This window comes from Triturus cristatus, chromosome 12 (genome assembly GCF_964204655.1).
Source record: "Triturus cristatus chromosome 12, aTriCri1.1, whole genome shotgun sequence".
Taxonomy (NCBI): domain Eukaryota; kingdom Metazoa; phylum Chordata; class Amphibia; order Caudata; family Salamandridae; genus Triturus; species Triturus cristatus.
The window spans coordinates 276,574,058-276,586,969 of NC_140595.1; the positions used below are offsets into that span (position 1 = coordinate 276,574,058).

The 12,912-nt window shown below is 44.0% G+C and overlaps 1 protein-coding gene across 1 annotated transcript in view; it reads right to left on the minus strand.

The window, feature by feature from the left end:
* Positions 1-624: 624 nt before the first annotated feature.
* PCP4L1 (Purkinje cell protein 4 like 1) overlaps positions 625-12,912 on the minus strand; it is a 285,781-nt gene continuing 273,493 nt past the window's right edge. The window contains exon 3 of the mRNA XM_085638663.1: positions 625-6,867. Coding sequence (XP_085494789.1) covers positions 6,725-6,867 — 143 coding nt within the window. The 3' untranslated portion in view covers positions 625-6,724. The remainder of the gene's footprint in view (positions 6,868-12,912) is intronic.

The following is a 12,912-nucleotide window of genomic DNA, read 5'->3' on the forward strand; positions in this document are numbered from 1 at the left end:
AGAATTGTACCACACAGCCACATACAATTATATAGTAGTAAACCTGGTGCAAAGGGTGGCGAGTGAGATGGTCCAGGTGTCCTTTGCCTTGAGAGCCTGTGAACACCCACAAAGTTAAGAGATTATTGGGTTCACAAATTACTCTTGAATCCTTTCTCACCCTGTAAACAGTCACAGTTTAATCCAGCAAAGGGCGGGAGCAATTTCTCTTCCAGGGTGGTATGGGCACCAGAATTCTCCCAAAATTTCAACAGGATTTAGAGGGAGGAGTTTCTTTAGGAGGAAAATGTTTTCCCTATGGACAAAAACCAGGAAGAAACAAATTGCACTTGTATTTCCAGCTGGTTTTCTCAAATGCAGGGTTCATCTGTGTATACACTCATCACTGGAGAAGTAGGAAATACAATATAACATTTCCAGAAGCAACTGGCACAGCTTTCGATCCCTGCTTCTGGGACCGTACAAGAACATGCGAAAGCCATAAATTAGCACCTATGCATGTGTGTGCATCTACAGGTTTAGATTTACAAGTATTCTTTAAGAATCAAGACCGCAGAATTTATGTTCTTAACTCCACCGAAACATTCATTGGTTCCAGTGCAGAAACTTCACAGAGCCAAGAAATACTTTTAATATTTTTATTATTTAAACATGCTAAAAGAGTCAGTTCCACAGGGTGATTATTTCTGGGATTCTAGGATTTCTTTAGCAGCGTCCTGTACCGCTGAGTTTTGCGTGGCATCTGTAAACTGATCATTTTCTGCTGTTTCTGGATATGGTGGGTCCTGGTGGTGGTAGTGGAAATCAAGCCTAGCCGTCTAAGGTAACAAATTGAAGGAGAAGACGTTACACATTAACTCCTGTGTATGGACAGTGAGTGGAGTAAAAGAAAGGGATACGGTTTTGAACAGAAAAGCGGATTTGCATATAGGAAAATAAAATATCTCAACTGGAGAGTGCATCTGGAAAACTAAACACCCTGAAATGTGACCAATTCTTTGCCAGCCCTAGAGGGCTTAGAGTGTTACTGTCAAGTAGGGATTCTCATGATTTCTCCATAAACCACTCAATTTTCTGCCAAGTGGCTGTAAGATAGAAGGGTTATTTAGAGTCAAAGATTGCTTCTCTTATTGCATCTTGAATCAGGATGTAACATAGTTTTGAATCTTTAAGATCTCTGTGCATTGGTTGTCAGGTGCTTCATCAATGTAAACTATCTTGCCAATAATCACTAAGGGGTTGTGCCTTTTAAATATTATAGAACTTTTCAGAATTTGTGTGGTAACAAAGCTGCCTAAATTACTAGTAGAAAAGAGTTTAATCATTAATATCCAACCATACAACATAATGAATGGTTTAACAAGCAACACCTCGGGGCATATACCCCATCACAAAAGAAAGCATACCTTTTTATCTGATATTCTGCATAACACTCTTGAGTGATTGATATTATCACCAAGTAGAAGATGACGCCCACTTTTCCACGAGAAACACTGAAGGCTGTTCCTCCTTCTAGAGGTTCAAATGTGCAGCTTGGTGGCCAAGAGATAAGTCTCAGCAAGCAACTTTTCAATTCTGGACTCATAGCGGGCCAATTTGGTAAATGCCACTTAATCCGAACCTACTGACAATGTGTTTCCCTATTGAGCCTCTTTCGACCCTTCAACCTGACCTTAGGTTTGCCTTCAAATGTGAGTCCACCATGATCCTTCTATTGGGCCCCAAATGTACCTTGTAATGTGGGTCTGCCTGATGGTTGTGCCCAAGCCCAGGATTCCCTTGTAATGTGAATTGATTTCGACCCTTTGACCTAACGCCAGGAATGTGAGTCCCTTCCATCTAACCTCAAATGTGCCTTGTAATGTCACTCTTCCCGACCCTTCTGCTTAAGAGCTACATTCCACACCAAAAACTGGAAGGTGTTGCCCACTGGAGGATAAAATCAGTCTATGGTTGCATGCGATGAAGGTTTTTTCAATATTGTTGCCACAGTCGTCGAAGAGATATTTCGCCGCCATAATCCCCTGAGGTTGTAGCAATGTTTGCTGCTTATAGATGCAATCTGGCGTCTTTCTGCAGTTACGAAGTAGGAAGCCGCCTACTATTCCCTTGCAGCCTTGCACCAGAGCAAGCCATGTTCACAAGTCTATTCTAATTGTCCAGCATACCCGCCTGTAACATTTTCTAAGCCTTTGACTTTCTAGAAAATGCATAACACTTGGTGAAGGAATTTTTAACATACTAGGCAATGACCTGCATTGAATGAGAACATGGCCCTGATTTTAAGGTTGACGGATTGAAAGTGCTATTTATTGCACCTGCTAAATAACGTTTACCCTGGGGTGTGATAAATTGCACCGATTGTTGGGCAATAGTATGCTAATTTTGGTCGCTACAGCACAAAAATCTGATTGGCACTGTATATACCGTATACATTTCTCCTGTTAAATTCCTGCAAGTTTGACCTGCCAACATTTTACGAAGAGTAAAATACTTAACACACCTAGTAATTACTGGATGTGGTAAACGCCATCCAACTTGTAAATACAATCTCTGCACAGAAAGGGGTTAACGCAGGGGTCATAAAATCCGAACTAGCTTGTAACCAGGGTCTCTTCTGCGTGCTAGAGTCGATTATATATACATCCAATGTATACATTTGTTGATTCTTTTGCTGTTGCTCTTTCACAACAAACACTTGAGTCAGTAGTAAAATCCTGCGTCAAAATTGAAACACGTCACATGTCGGGGTGGATCACAAGTCTTGCCCTGAACCGAAAGGGTCTTGCCCTGACCTCCCAGTCCTTATAAGTGGGTCTTTGGCTATGCAAAACATCCTCTATTTAATCTCCAGTCCTGGAAACCTTTGGTGACATTGCTCCTCCATCAACAAAAAGAATGAACAAAATTAGAGAACTAAGTGGATTGCGTGGCTCATTTTGTCCCTATTGGCTTACCCTCATCTCCATCCAACCCCTGCAGACTCATACCTCTAGGATCTCTGAGGAAACCATGAGTAACGTTGAAGGAAAAGCATGCGCAGTGTTGAGATACCAATGGAGAATGTGTGCGCTTCTGGTGGCTCCATTTGTGATGTGGCGCTGCTCTCTTGTGTTTGTTTTTTAATAAGTATATTTGGTCTCTTATGTGCACTCGATCTTCTCCAGGTTGAACAGATATGAAGCCTTACATTGTGTTGTTTTTGTGTATCTATTTTAATACAATCGTATCATTACATATCTACCATGGGTGTCTTTCATCTCAATTTGTTTCCAACAGGACCCCAGTTTAAAATGCAAACATCAGTTAAACTCAGCAAAAAATCGTAACTCCTCATCAGATAATCATTCTCGTTGAAAAGTCTAATCTAACAATTCATGCTTTGAAGAATAGAAGGGATCAATTTTCGAGGCATCTATCATTTTCCTGTTGACTAAGTTTAGAATACGAGATCTCTAGAGGGGACGCGGCATGCAGATCATCAGGATATGTACAATCCCAGGCTTGGGTTCGATGAATGCCCTCGCGCTGTGGAAACGTGGAGCAGAGGATGAACTGGTACATGAACAGTCTGTGCCACAACGGTGAGGCAAGCGGACAACCCCAGGGTGCTGCAAACACTGAGGGCTCCTTGCTAAAACAAAGACTGCAAAAAACATCAACCAAACATTTAGACTGCATAAAAATCACCCTACAAATTTATCAATCTGTTTAAATATCTATATCCACCCAAACTGGCTTCCCACCTTTTTTTAGGACTGTGTAAATGTACTTTTCTGTTGTAATCTCTAGCCCATGTACCGACACAATCTGGAAAGCAGGTGTGTTAATTGCTGAAATTCCTGTAGGGTGATGCATATGTAAGGATGAGATTTCAGCATTCTATATTTTTGAAAATATATTTTTTCAGTCTGTATTTTCACGTGCTACCAGACTGTGGCCTCGAACCCTGCCGTGTCCTTCTCCCAACCCTTTGCACTCTCGCCAGCCTTGTTTCTCCTTCAGCAGATGAAAGGACTTGTCCTTACCATGTGACTCGGGGAACAGTAGGCCAACAGTTCCTTTTTCAATTCTCTTTTGCAGGTAAATGATGTAGGAGCAGTGAGCAGATGCTCATGTCCAAGGCTCTCCCTGGGGCCAGTCATTTCAGGGACTCATGAGGCAGCATGTTTGGTCTTTTAGGTGACTTGTTCTGCATTACTGCTTGACATGCCATCGTGCCTGTTGCTTTCCATGTAAACTGTAATGCTTGCCTAGTGCAGGAACAGGTAATATGTGTAAGTAAATGTAAATGTTGTATACTTGTACGGGCGTCCTGGCGCTGTATACCGCTGGGGAACCCATCCTGGCTTTCCCTGTGAGATGGTCCCTACTGGGCATCTCCAAGGTGAAGACAAGCATCCCCGGCGCTGATGGGGCCGTAAGTGGAGATTAAGCAAGCTATTGCCCAGAGTTGCTGAGTGGGATCCATGGTTAGAGTAGGCACCGAGGCAAGAATTATCGAGTCCGCTGACCTTGGCCCAAGACCCTGCCGCGTCGGGAATCGAACCCTGGTCCCGGGCCGACCTCTGCTTCCGGGTCTGCCGCCTCTAACCAGTGAGCCACACCACTCCACTCCAAGACCACCACTGTCAGTATTGAACAGGGTTATATTTAACATCAGAACTGGGTTAGATATAGCTACCCGCACTTATGGCCATTACGCCAGTATATTGCTCAAATAGATTTGGGATGCAGTCACAGATATCACAGCTCTCCTGATGACAACAGTGCAATTGTGTCCACATATGAACAATACCCCATGTGAAATGATAGGTTCCAGATGGCTTCCTGACACCAAGGTCACCATATGCCAGCCCTTGTTCTTGTTTTACATACAAATGTATTCTAGACGTTAATGCAATTGATGTGAAGTATGACAACAACTTTCTACATGCTTTGCGATATTAATGAAAGTCGGGATTTGGAACATGGGGTCTCTGATGGCATGGAGGCACCCGATAACCTCAGCAAACGAGATTCCAGCCAGTTTGAGGACAGATCTGATTTCCATAGATACTGATATGCAGTTCTTCAATTTAAACAGAGCATTGACAGTTAATTTCTTAGGTGGCAAATGTTGATCAACATAGGAACAATGGACCAAAGGAAATCTTGTGTACCAGCTGAAATTTGTAAGAACGCTGTGAATTACCAGCGACTGGGTTCATAAATCCGTCATTGGTCCATCTGCACTTCACTCAGCCGATAATGGTTAGTTAGGAACAGTTATTGTCTAGTTCCATGTTATTGAACTCTGTTGATGAACACCAAATTATCTTCAAGTGTCATCACTGGAGTCTGAGCTTTGTAGCTTTTTTGATAAAATGTGTAAAGCCCTCAGAATACAAAACTCCAGGTTTAAAGTGGGGCAATATTTGAGAAAACCAATTCCATCCAATGACCACTCATGCTTTCATTAAATTGTTCTGAATGGTGAGGGATTCCCCACAAATCAAAATCATTTTTTCAATGTTGACATTTATAATTAACCTTGACCTTAAAGCTGCTTGTTTTACCAACACTTTTACATCACTGACAAGGGGTAGTATTGTTTGCTGCCATCAATCTCCTTGTCAAAAAAACTGCAACTGACATGATTAACATCTTTGAAAGAAATATGCATGTCAAGGTCTCTAAACCTGGAGTGAACATCTCCTTACTTCATCAAATTTGAGATTTCAGACACTTGTGAGAAGTGGCACTGGGAAAAGTGGAGGGTTTTCCTATTTCTCTAATAGATCATCAGAACAAGTGTGCTCTCCTAGAACATTTCCAACATCCCAGTGATCTTCACTAGTCATTTCCCTATTTTTGACATGCAAAATGTACATCTTCACCAACGCATTATCTTCTCACACAATTGCCTGGAGACTGTGGTCTATGGGAAGGAAACATGTCAACTAAGGTGTGGATACTGCTCACATTAGAAATGCCCAGTGAACCCTGATCGGACAAATACTGGAGAAAATGGCAAGTGCTTGCACAATGTTTAGGAAGGACTAAAAAGAAAAACTTTAAACCCTTGTAATCCTAGCCAGAGGCCTTAATGGCCAACATTCTCGCAGTCCAACACACTGAAAACATTTTGGGTATGTACAGATAATTATCCTGATTTCCTTAGTAAAATGTGGCATCGGCAATGCCATGTGTGCTTTTGTGGTGCATGGATCCAGAGCAGCATAGATGTATTTATATTTATAACTTTACAGTCTATAAGACATTTTCTACCTGTGACACCGTCACTCCTGCATGGCTTTGTATGGATATGACATCACCTGTCGGCGACATCCGCTCCGTAAGGTGACATTGTCAAGGATAGAAAACTAAAAGTGCAATAAAATCTGAGTGTAATCAAAGCCATGTGCTGGGAATCTGGCTTTGGTGGATTATGGGGGTCCGAACCCGCACTTTGTGCTTTGTCATAGCTTGAAGAATTAGTCCCGGATATTGAGGTGCTGGGCTCGGGAAGGAAACGCGCCAAGTGCTTTTGTGCACCCCCTAAAGGACAAAGATGGGGATGCACAGGGTGAAAGATGCAGAATATTCAAACCTTTATCTCTAAGAAAGGAGAAGAAGATCTTTGGGAGCAGGGGAGAGGGGGGAATAAATTCGAGCATTTGAGAGGACCCAGTGGTGTTTGTGTCAGCCTTCAGCGAAGAGGGCAGGTGGAGGCGAGGTGTGCTCAAGGGCTAGGATCCTGTTTCCGTTTCTGGAAGCGACGAAACTTGTTCTGGATGGCCAAAGCGGCCTTCTCGGTCTCTGGAGCATTGAGATCGATGTCAATTTCTTCCTCCACCTCGACCTTCCCAGCGTTCACAACTTTTTCTAAGTGAAAATGGAAGACAGAACAAAAAAGGATCAGTGACTGTGGTATCCACAGGTATGAGACACCATGTACAACAAAGTACCAATACTATGATTGACGGGATATTAAGGCTTTCTCCTTGGCATAAAGAATTTTTGCACCTAAATATGACTTCCTAATATGTCTGCACTCATTGCGATGTCATGAACAGAGTATGATATTTGTAGTTGTACATGGTTGAGTAGTATGGATCATTCTGAGTAATGAATAGTGATAGGTATGTGTGAGTTGAATAGGGTTCTCAATATGTTGCAGGAAAGTAATCAGTTTAAGGAAATCATTAGACAGTGCGGCGCCTTATTCTGAGCCAGGGAGGGCAGCCATGTTGAGTTTGCTGACAACTGTAATTGTACTTTAAGTGCAACTGTCTCATTGGATAGCGCTAAGTAATGTGATTGTGCAGTGCAGTCTCTGTTGGGGGAGTTTGTAAAAGCTATTGATATCTCATTCTTGCATGGGGAAGACCCTCATGACTCACATTTAGTGTCTTTCATTTGTCGTTCTGTTACTGGCCCACAGTAAAGACCTTTTTGCCATATTTACCGCCTCATATGCCATCCTCACATGCCACTATCTTTGTACTGTTTCCTTTTGTTGCATAGCTGTGACAAGGATTTACGTTATTTACTCCTCCAGCACCCCTTGCTTTTTCTTTTTTTATTGTGTGAAAGATTTTTATGGGTTTATATTTTTGTACATCATTAACAACATGTAAACTGTATTTTCTCTCCTTGGGTTACACATGTATACACTGATATCGTGCTGTTGTTTTGGAAACAAATTCTCTGTGATCTGTAGCAATGTATTTTTCTCATATTTATGTTAACTAGGCCCCAGTTTAGGTATAAACACCATCTTTTTTAAGATCGAGGTCACACTGTCACACATGCTATTCCTCCCTGCCCATGTCTCTCCTCACAAATTCTGCAGCATACAGCCAAGCTGAGATGTATTGGTTTATTTCCACTGTCATTGTTCAATCTGCTCTCAATGAACTTTCCTCAGATGAGTCACAACCTGTAACTTTAATTTAAAGGTCCTTCTGCTGCTTCACTGTGCCCTATTCATTCATATAACACATTATTGTTTATGTATCTAGTTTGTTCTAGCCTCTCTGGATGACTTTTACATAGAGGGTGTAGGAAGGTGGAATCTGACTGCATGGTTACCCCCACTTTTTTCCTCCCTAAATTGGTTGTTCATGTACTTTAGGTACATTCCAGATTGGATTATGGGGTACCCTTACAAGTCCCTAGTATATGGTATACTATATACCCAGGGCATAGGTATCCGGCTGCAGCATGCATTATGCCACCTCTGTGAGACCATTCAAAATGACACAACAGGTCTGCTACAGCAGCCTGTGTAAGGTGGTGCATGCACCCCTTACTTAGATATAGGTTCACTATATCTATCCATATAACTGCACATATAAATCTATCAGTCACCCCTAAAGCAGGCCTTATCAATCCTGAAAGCAGGGTGCTGAGTTTTATGTGAGAGGGTGCCCATGAATGAGCAGAGCCCCTCTGCAGCCTTCGGAACCTCTATTCTGGGGTTGTTTGTGATGCAGCCAACCATATACTCCTAAGTGCATTATAACCTCGCAGTAAATGCTAACTTTAAAACGGCTGCATGGAAACATGTGGTGTTTGGTGTCAAATACCTTGGACTCATACCTCCACACCAGTAACTGGTGTGGGAGGTATGATTCCACCCTCCTAGAGGGAGAAATATGACAGCACCGGCCCACGGTACCAACTTCACAGACGCTGGCATCACAAAATGGATGCTGCGAGCCACAGACACGAGTCTGCCCTCCTGCTGCTGGACGAAACTCCGGCAGGGGAGGCTGGACAATAGGTTTCCTGTCACAGGGAGGTGTGACCACCTCCCAGACAGGCTTTAGTGTATTGAGGTTGGGTGGGTGCACTCTGAGAGTGCTTTGATGTCTGCACTGGGGGCACATTTGGTGTCCCTGAGCATAGTCCAGCTCAAACCGGTTGCCCCTGCTCTGGCGCAAAACTGGGCAAAGGACAGGGGTGTAGCCACCCCTCTGTCCTGACCTCCCCGAGGTGGGTCCCCAGAGTTTGTCCCACCCCTTCCTTGGGTATAAAGTAGGAACCCCTAGCTACAGAATTTTAGATTTACCTGGACAAAACTCTGCTACAGAAACCAAGTACTTCAACTATCTACACTACACTGTATGACCGAAGAATCTCCCTTGGAGTAAAGAAGTTACTCCCCTGCAAGGCAGGCACCAAAGAAGCATCTGACCGGTTTGCATCTACGCAGCTCCTGAAGGACTCCGAAGATTTTCCAACACAGGAGGTAGGTTCCTAAGCTTCCCCAAGGCTGACCAGTGCTCTCAGCAAACCTGAGACCCGCAGCCCTCGTGGGGACTGTGCAACCCAAACCCCTGGACACCATGCACATTTGCAGCAGCATATGCTTTTTGGCAATCCCTGAGGCTGTGCTTTGGGATTCTTGTAGTCCCAACCCCAAGCAGTAATTCCACCAATGATTACAGGCCTACACTCTACGAGTGTTCCGTGGGCTGGTATTTTGTGTTTCCTTTAGAAGTCCCTTTGCGTTCCCTGGTACGTCGACCTATGGGTCCCTGAGAAGGGTACTTTAACTTTCAGTGGGCTTTCCTGGTTGCTCCAGATGTGCCCTGACTCTCCATTGCTTGGGGAGTCCACAGGACCTTGCTGGTCCACACCAAAGCATCTTTTCTCTGACCGCGTGTGTTGCAGTTGCCAAGGCTTGTTGGTCTCCAATCTGGACACTGAGCACTCGGCATCCTTCGTGGGACAGCTCGCCCGCAGACTTTGGTTGTGGTCGACGTCTCCTGGTCCTCGTGGCTGCAGAGTCAAGCTTCACCTCTTCGCACCTGAAACACCCAACATCGGTGGGCATTCGTCTGCGAGCCCCTGGTCACTGGCAAGTGACCCAGACTCTGTCTCCTCTGAATCAGGTTCTTCTCAGCTCCGATCCAGGCTTGGATCACACCGGACACCTTTCCTCTTCACGGCAGCAGCACTTTGCAGCATCATGCCATTGAAAACGATGAAAACGATGAAGATTCCCGACACCATTTGACACCTATGCACCTGGCTTCCCTGGATTAGGTAACACGAGTACTCCGGTGCTTACATGGGTGCTGGCCTTAGAAACTTCTAAGTTTGTAGGGGTTTGCTCAAAGTCCTCTCCTAAGTGTCCTTCATTTTTAAAATTCCAACCACGACTTTCCCATAGGATTGTACGGAGCTCACGGCTGTGTTCTCACACTGCACGCGTCCCTCGTGGGTCCCCTGTTCTCTAGGCACTGTGTCTAGTCAAGTCGTGGTTCTTATACCGCTTTCTTAATATATGGTTTGGTCTCCCCCTGGGGCCCACTGTGTATTGTGCTATTTACTGTTGTTCTAGTGCTTTAATATTGTGCCTCTTGTTCTCTAATCTCATAAAGAGGTTAGTAGAGAGTGTTTAGTAATAAATACATATATTTTATATATACCTTGTGTGGTTCTGCTTTCATTTGGTCATTCAAGAGGTTATAATCTGGTAAATCAGGCTGCTTTACATTCCTTCGAGACTTAGCCTGAAGGCTGCTCTCCATAGCTACCACTAGGATAGCTTTCAATAAAGGTTGTCTTTAACCTAATCATCAATAAGGGTTGTTTGGACTGGCGCAAGGATGCCCACTATAACTAGTGGACAGAGTATACCAGGCCAACTTCTCACAGAGGGTGCTGAAACATTATTCATTATTAGAAATTGGGTTACTGGTTGACTGGAGTGTGAGCCCTGGTCAAGCAGCAACCACAATCCTCATCAGGAGCAAGGCACAACAAATCCCAAATTAACTAATGCTCAACTCCCTGGTAACTTGCCACAGAGCAGTCAGGCTTAACTTAGAGGCAATGTGTAAAGCATTTGTGCAACACTTCAAATGTGAAAACACTACACAAAAAGATCCCTCACCAGCGTAAGAAAATAAAGCTTAATTTAATAAATAGAACAAGACCAAAACAACAAAAACCCAATCAGTAGAACTGGAGTTAGGAATGTTTAAAGAATAACTGTAAAATGGTGCCTAAAAGCAGAAAGCGGTAACCTTGGCTAACTGGTCACACTGGACAGGGTCAAAAGTTCAGGCCAACCGCTTTTGAGCGCGGGTCGTATACAGTCCTAGATTAGTCTCTCTGACGTTTTATTTTCTCAAGTTTTGTGTCAAGAGTCCTGTTCATGTTGGAGAGGGTTGCAGGGAGCAATCAGAGCATCGTGGGCGGTCTTTTGACGTGGCGCAAAGATCAGGCTAGGCATCACAGATGTGCAGCCTAGAGGTTCAAAGTGGGGCTACTCCACGTGTGATCGATTCTTGCTGTGCAAAGAGATGGGTTAGCGGTGGCTCGCGTTGAATTTCAGTGTGAGTGGAGCTGTTCTGGTGCGAACGGGTCGGTTCATTGTCACAAAGAGCCCAAACCCTTGATTTCAAGAGCCGGTGAGCCACACCAAGTGTCCAAGACCTGGGAGACACCACTTGGCGGTCAGGAACTTGCTGCAACTGGGTCCAAGAGCTGGTTGAGGAGTAATTTATGTCCCTAAGGCTCAGATCAGGAGGTCAGCAGAATAGCCCTTTGAGGCACTCTGGGGTCCTGGGTTTAAGATGAAGTTGCAGGCCCAGTTCTTCTTCCCCAGGTAAGAGGGCAGCAGGTCACCATAGCAGGGCAGCATTTCCTGTAGAGCAGGAGTCAAGGCAGTACTTGCAGCAACACAGCAGTCCTTCTTCCTGGCAGAGTACCCATAGGTACAGAAGTGTACTGAAGTGGTGGTGTCTGAGGTCTGTCTTTTACACACACTTGTGCCTTTGAAGTGGGATGAAGCTTCTAAATGCATGCATTTTTAGTGCACCGATGCGCTGCCTTCATGGCCCTGGCTCTAGACTAACTACAGGGGGGTTGCAGCTCATTGTGTGGAGGCAGGACACAGCCTATTCAAGTCTAAATGGGGGCTGTACCCAGCACCTCCCTCCCATCTTGCCAGTGATGGCCCATCCACTCACACCTAAGCTTCTATTGTGTATGGCTGTCTGGGAGGAATGCACAAAGCAACACTGTCATTCTCAACCAGTCATGTGGCCCGGAGACAGGCTGCAGGCACCATACGTCTAAGGCAAGAAAATGCCAACTTTCTAAAAGTGTCATTTTCAGAATTGTAATTTAAAATCCGACTTCACCAGAAGTTAGGATTTTAAATTAGGATTCTCAAGGCACCTAACATGAACTGGTTATCTCTTCCCCAAATACACTTATGAAATGTAATAAGCAACCTCAATGTTATCCTATAGGAGAGATAGGTCTGGCAGTAGTGAAAAACAAATTTAAGAGTTTTTCACTACCAGGACATGTAAACCTTAAAAGTACATGTCCTACATTTTTTAATACATTGCACCCTGCCCTCTGGACTGTACAGGGCCTACCCTAGGAGTAACTTATAAGTATCAAAAATGAAGGTTTGGGCCTGGCAAAATGTTTATTTTCAAGGTCAAAATGGCAGTTTAAACAGCACACACAGTCTCTGCAATGGCAGGCCTGATACATTTTAAAGGGCTACTTTAGTGGGTGACGCGATTAGTGCTGTAAGCCCACTAGTAGCATTTAATTGACAGGCACTGAGTATATGTAGAACCACTTTACCAGGGACTTATAAGTGAATTAAAGGTGCTATTTAGGTATAGTCCAACATAACCATGTTTTAGGGTAAGAGAACATGTGCTTTAGTATTGGTTAGCTGTGTTAAAGTCCACAGAGACCTGCGGTCAGCAAAAACAAAGTCAGCAAAAACAGGAGGTCTGAAGGCAAAACGTTAGAGGAAACCACACCAAGGATGCTAGATCTAACATTCATGTAGTATGATAGTGCTTAGATGTTGAGGCAATATGATGTTTCTTTTTCATGTGCTCTGATTTGCTAACAAAATGATACATTTGCTCAAACCACAGT